Source organism: Manihot esculenta, chromosome 7 (genome assembly GCF_001659605.2).
Source record: "Manihot esculenta cultivar AM560-2 chromosome 7, M.esculenta_v8, whole genome shotgun sequence".
Lineage (NCBI taxonomy): Eukaryota > Viridiplantae > Streptophyta > Magnoliopsida > Malpighiales > Euphorbiaceae > Manihot > Manihot esculenta.
In genome coordinates this window covers 20216575-20223625 of record NC_035167.2, presented here as the reverse complement: position 1 = coordinate 20223625, position 7051 = coordinate 20216575, and the positions used below count along the sequence as shown (strand labels likewise).

General features: G+C 33.8%; 1 protein-coding gene across 1 annotated transcript; it reads left to right on the top strand.

The window, feature by feature from the left end:
• Positions 1–2467: 2467 nt before the first annotated feature.
• Positions 2468–6550, top strand: LOC110618851 (the record flags this gene model as incomplete). Its single annotated transcript, XM_021762113.2, has 3 exons — positions 2468–2865; positions 3022–3140; positions 5905–6550. Coding segments are annotated over 3 exons (606 nt in total), but the record flags the coding sequence as incomplete, so codon positions are not given.
• Between the last annotated feature and the right edge of the window lie 501 nt (positions 6551–7051).

Here is a 7051-nt window from a genome sequence, read left to right as displayed (position 1 = left end):
ATGGAGAGAAAACTCATCCAACATAGTCTATCAGTTTGAGTGAAGCAAATCAAAACACAAAAAGAAAAAAAAACTGTGGCTAAAGTGTGTGTTATTGAAAGCAAAAAATGAAAAAAAATCACACTGAAAATGAAAACAAAAAATGCAAACTGAAAACTAAAGCAAAAAAAATGAAAATTCAGAAATAGAAATTCAGAAATATGCACCCCCACACCTAAATCATGCATTGTCCTCAATGTATAGGAAGTATTAAAATGCAAAAGAAAATTGAGTACTCCCCTGGGGTGGTATGCATGGTGCGCCCTTGTTTAAAGTCACCGGCTGGACCTTCTTCATTTGATCAATGCTTAAGCAATTGGGGGAGGGAAAAGGGTCCCAACTGCATTAAGAAGAAAGTATAGCACTCCTTTTGATTTGGTCATAATCCATCCTATTTCTTTCATGTACTCATGAAGCAACATGATTAGCTTCTCCTCTTTCAGATGAGGTGTGCCTCTAGCCCTCATGTTTGCATTTTTGAGATGATTAGGTAGCACTTTGAACTCCAATGCATCTTTCTCCATAGGTAGCTGCAAATTGGTACTAAATTCAGGCAAAAAAAAATTCTACCTTATCCGGAGGTTTGGGCAGGCATTGATTCGCATGCTCCTTTGGTTTGGGCAATTGGAATTCCATTTGTTCCATGTGCGTATGGGCTGTTTGCGATGGCTGGCTGGCTGAACTAGATTCAGCCACCTCCTTCTGCGCAATACCTATTTGCATTGAAAGGCTGGAGGGACTGTTCTGCGTTGGAGCTGCAAAGGTGCACATTATCCATGATCCTTTTTGCGACTGATCCTTCGATCCAAGCTGAAAGGATGCACTCGGACTTCCCTCTTTCTGCGCTTGGACGCAGTTCATTTGCTAGATGATGTAGACTTTATCTTTCAGTTTTGGCTCTTTTTGGCTTTCTTCGTCTTTTTGGCTAGCTTCCCTGCAAAAATCATTGTTTAACACATCATCTTAATTCATATAAAAAACATCTTGACTCAAACAATCAATGATATCTAAACTATCAACAGGTTTTGTTTGACCAGTTTGTTTGGACAAATGGTTTTTTGGCTGTGTTTCTTCGGCAGTTTGTTCTTGTACTTGCGAACTTTCATCATCAGCCTTGGCATCTTGAAGCTCTTCCTCTCTTCTTAACATGTTTGCATTTATTGAGGTGGCCATTTGTCCTATCTGCTGTTGGAGGCTTTGCACAGAGACTGCCAATGTCTCTATCATCTTCTCAAGGTGCTGGTTGGAACTTAGAGCTGTTGGTTGAGCTTAATTTTCTTGATAATTTTGGTAGTTGTTAACTCCAGCATAGCCGTAGTTTGGATGGTCTCCCCAACCTGAATTGTATGTGTTAAGGTAGGGATCATGTCTTGGCTGTCGATAGAATCCTCCAAATCCATGTACTTGTTGGTCATTGAATCTTCCAAATGCATGCACTTGTTGGTCATCCTCATAAAGCATAGGACATTGATCAGTTGGATGTCCTACATATGCACAAATCCTACCTGGTCTGATTCGCTGAAGCTGTTGAGCTTGTTGAGCTCGACCTATGACATAACTGTTCACAATAGAGGTTAGTTTAAAAAGTTGAGCAGTGAGAATAGATGTACTTACCTCACTACAAAAAATTGTGAAATTGCGACCAAAATTAGCGACCAAATATTTTGGTCGCTATATAGCATCCAATCAGCGACCATTCTTCTACTACCTAAATGAAATGATTTTTTTATTGAACAAAATACTCAGCCAGCAAAAATTGGTCGTTATGTGGTCATTATTTAGCGACCAAATAATAAATTGTCGCTAAGTTTAGCGGAAATAAATGGCGCGAGATATTTGCAATTTTTTTTACGACGAAATAGCAACCATTTTTTAGCGGGAATATTAGAAACCAAATAGCGACTAATTGGTTTGGTCGCTAAATTATTTATTAGCAAAATTACGTCGTTTTGATTAGGGGTGAGCATTCGGTCGATTCGGTTCAAAATCGAATCAAATCTAATGAACCAAAAACTGAAATTTTTGTATTTATAAAAACCAAACAGAACAGATTTTGGTCAGAAATTGAATCAAACCGGAACGGTCTGATTCGATTCGATTCGGTTCGATTTGATCGGTTTCGACTTTTAATAAATTTTTTATTTTTTACACTTTATTTTTAGTAGTTTAAAATTTAATTAAAATATTTTAATCTTAATATAATTTAATTTCTCTATATTATTGAAAAAACATATTATTATGACTAATCGGTTTGGTTCGGTTATTTCGATTTTTTTATCAAATCCGAACCGAACTGAAATAACTATAATTTCTAAAATTAAAAACTGAACCGAACTGAAATAAATAAAAAACCAAATTGATTTTTCAAATTAATCGATTCGGTTTAAGCCGAATTGTGCTCACCCCTAGTTTTGATACCCTATTCTAAGCCAACCTCCTTCCTCATTTTTTTCTTCTGATAATTGCATCCCGTCTGCCATCGTGTCTCAACAAATCCATCACCGTCTGCCGTGGTTGTGGTCTCGTTTCCTCTACCCTCACCTCGCATCCTGGTGTCTCGTGTCCTCTGCCATCACCTCCACAAATCCACCGTCTGCCCTCACCTCTCGTCCCATCGTCTTCGCGTCCTGACTCCACAAATCCATCATCGCTTGCAGTTGGTTCGTATCCTCTCGCGATTCTCAGCGAATCAATCACTGTTGGTTCGTGTCCTCTCTCAAGGTCGAGCATTTCTCTGTTCAAATCTGCTGTGAACAAGCCCACCCTTAAACCCAATCCTATTCCTTCCTCACAGCTCCTTTCTCGCTCATTTCTTACATCTCCAAGGCAATTCCTTTTGCAACCCTTCCAATGCTTGTTTCCTTTTTTTTTTTCCAGGATATTTTTAATTTGAATGTTGATTGTTGCAGTTGAGGTTGTTTCCTTCTACCGGTTCTCTTCGAATAATTATGATAATAAAAGTTATTTTGACTATTGTTTCAGGTCAGTTCCTCAGTTGGATGCTCTCCAATCTCTGCTTCCCTTGCACTCGGCGGTCTCTTCAGCTCGGTTAACTTCGTGCCTCGGCATCGATTCGAGGAGCTCCCGCTCGTTGTCTCTGGGTATGTTGTATCTCTGCTTTTTTTTATGTTCCTGTATTCTGAATGTAGTAATTAGCTGAAAGTAGTTGCCTAGTATCCTAGCTTGTTGCCTTGCTAAGTGGTCAAGTGAAGCATGTTCAGCCATTGCGATTTATCTTTATGAATTGATGCTTTTCAATTTCTTGAACTTATAAATTTCCCAAGATGAAAATGATAAACTGTCATACCTCAAGTTTCAATTTTAGTTCCAAGCAATAGGTTGTTTAATGTTTAGTATTTTCTTCCCATGTCTTTATGGTTCTTTTTTCCTCTGTATACAATACGTCTTATAATCCATACAAAGAGATGTGTTTTCTTGGGTGAAATTTCAATTCTTAAACTTGGTAATGTTTTTTCAGGTGGATTGAGTGATTTTATTCCTAAAACTTATATAGCAATCCCGTTCTTCCATCCTGTCTGTCAGCCATCTGATTACAATCCAATTCCATGTTATAAACTTTTTCCCAGGATTAAATTTTTTTGTTGGTGATTAAAAAAATGCTAGTTACTTTGCCCAATTCTTATTCTACTTTGCAGTGCTAAGAGCTTTTTAATGTGCATTTAAATTTTCTGCTGGTAGATTAATCAAGAGTGCATATAACTCAACTCAAGAGTGCCGACAAATTCCACATTCATAGCTAGTATATATAGGAAAGAATGGAGGGAATAGGCCAAAATTAACTGTAAGGGTAACTCATAAGCTTTGATTTTTGTAGATAAGTATGGTTTATCTGTGAAATTTTATTAAGATTTCATTTTGTTTGTAATAAATTATACAGAAGAGCACTGAATCATTTAAAAATTCTAGGAGAACTTCTACAAGTGAAAATATTTAAATCTGTTGTTTATAGTTGCTGATGCTGGTTTGGATTCACTGTTGCCGGTCTATGCTTTCTATTTGAAGCTGTTGTTGTTAAAACATCATTAAGAAATGGTTAATGTATGTAATGGTTGTGTATATATGACAAGCTGAAATGAAGTAAATTTTTCTTGTTATTTTTAAATCAATCCCCAATTTCCAATTTTTTTTTTTTTTTAAATTGTCATTCTTACGGCACTCTAGTGTTTGAATACAAGTGCACATAAAAAATAAATAAAAACAAAACAAATTACATAAATCTTTTGTAATGCGTGAATCTTCCTGCAACAATTTTCTCAATATATATACTTAAAGTCATCTCCAATTTTTATGTTTAGCTCCTTAATTTTGCTCATTTCACATTTCAACTCTGCCTCTCTTGCACGTAATTTACAAACCTCGTCTTCACATTCTTTTCAATCTTGCTATCATTCTCAGCATAAGAATTGTGAATCATGGTTACTGGCTATCTGGATTTTTTTTTTTTCTGTTTTCTTATTAGGGAATTGTGAATCATGCAGTTGGATTGAATGGTTAGCATTTTATGGCATTTTCATTGTGTTTATCCAGGGAAGGTTTTTTTTTTTTTTTTTTTTTTTTTTTTTTTGTGCATGCTTTGCAGATATTTGATGGGTTTCTTTTTGTCTTTCTTTTCTCTTCTGTTTTCCTAGCAATTCTCTTACATAAATGAATTAACCTTGTTTGGTTAAAAAGTGGGCCTCAAGTTTTATTGTTTATTTGCCTCTGGAGAAAGTGAACTTGTTTTGTCCTGCTAGAAATAGAACATACTTCTGTTGACTAATAATCACCAATAGAATCTGCCCTCTAAAAGAAGGCTTTTATTTAATACACAACAATTTATATAATTAAAAAAAATAAATAAATAATTCTTTAAAATTGTAAATATGACCATTGTTTTTTTATATAGTTATATATATTATATAAATGCAGTAACAGAATTGATCAATTAAAAATTAGAATATTCGACCTATTAAAAATAAAATAAAAGTTTTTTAGTGAATATTTACTACATTTATAATAAATAAAATTTCTTAAAAATAAAAAGAATAATAAAAGGCAATGGGAAGTTCTCAGTAGTGAGAAAATCTTACCTTTGGGAAGAGTGGAGTGAAAACGTTTCAGGGTTTCTATTTTAGCCTCCATTAATTTTTTAAATTTTTTATGCTTGAATTATTTAGAAAATTAGTTAATAAAAATTATTTTTTTAATAAGAAAAAAAATTGAGATATTTTTTAAAGAAAATAACTTACCTTTTAAAAAATTATAAGTTATTTTAAAAAAATTGAAGAACTACTATGCATAAATTGATTAACATTATTTATTTTTTAAATTAAAACCAAATAATTTAAAATATGCTATTTTATTGAAATATATTATCTAAAAAAAATATTAGTTTCTACAAAACATATTTTCTAAATATAAATTATGCAATCTTGGTAGTATTCGCAAGAGAGAGTATTTATCAAATATGTATTTCTTGCATTATCTGTGGCGTGCCTTTGTCATCATTAATTGAATTGTTATAAGTTATTAGAACATTAAATCTCTTGTTGCTTCATGCAAGTCTACTTATCATCTGTTTAAAAATTTAATTCTCTATTGCGTAGTTATCTTTTCAATCAAAAATAATTATATGAAAGTTGAAGTTCAGGTTCTCATAGGAAAAGCCTCCTTATATTCAAAAATAATTATAGGTAGTTCTTCTAGCTGGGTCCTCATATTCTGAATCAAGTGCAACTCTTGTCTTAGGAGAATTGTGCAATATATGGTAGTTAAATGGTTAATTCTTAGGATACTTTGGAACCATCTTTTACTTTAATTCCACCTCTCATTTCTCTGACTTTAATTTATATATTTTCACTATAGATATCTTGTGTAGGAAAATGAGTGCCAATCGACAGTGGATGTATAATAGGCTCAAGGATGGGTTGCTGAATATCGAATTTATGGTTTAGATCATATGGGATCAGATCATGTGGAAGGAGATGGAGGAACTATTAATGAGAATCATTTGTTCATTACTGCAGCGGGAGGATGGCAAGGAAGTCGAGTTTATGGTTTAGGTAGTGCTGCCTCTTCCGCCTTCTCTCAAACAGGAACTGGGGGAGCATCAACAAATGTTCCATCATCCCAATCACCAGAATGGAGGAAGGAAATTGAAGCAAAGTTTGAAGAGAAGTATAGTAGTTTGCAAAAACTTGTAGAGGACCAAAATCAGATGATAGCTCAAATGCGTGATGAACTAAGGGCAGCGAAGATGGGACAACAGTCTTCCTCATTGATGCCATCATCATCTGATATTCATCCTGGTGATTCATATATGGATTAGCATGAGGCCATTTCTCACTGACTTAATATATTTTATGATATGAATTTGACACTATTTGGATCTATTATGTATTTTGATATATTTTAAGTTTCTTAGTATCGAACTATATTAATGTTTTGGACTTTTAGATTGCAAAATTATGAAATGAAGTTGATGAAGTTGATGTGTATATATTGTCTTCGATATTTTATGTTTTGGAATGTATGTGTACATATTGATATTATAGCAGGTTTATGAAATTATTTGAAAAATGATATGAATCAGATTTAAATACATTTATTAGTGACCAATCAGCCACAAAAGCAAATTAAATAACGAATACTTTTTTGATTTTGCTACTAATTTGTGACGAAATAGCGACTAAATGCTATTTCCTGCAGCGACCAAACATCAACGAAATAACAACCAAAATAGCGACCAAAACAACGACTATTTCGCGACCAAATGTTAACGACCAATTAACTACCACACAGCGACTACTATTTATAATACTTAATTTGTCATGACACCAAATTAGCGATCAAATAGCTACTAAATGCTCTTCCCTGCAGCGACCAAACATCAACGAAATAACGACCAAAATAGCGACCAAAACAACGACTATTTTGTGATCAAATTTTAACGACCAATTAACTACCAAACAGCGACTACTATTTATAATACTTAATTTGCCATGACACCAAA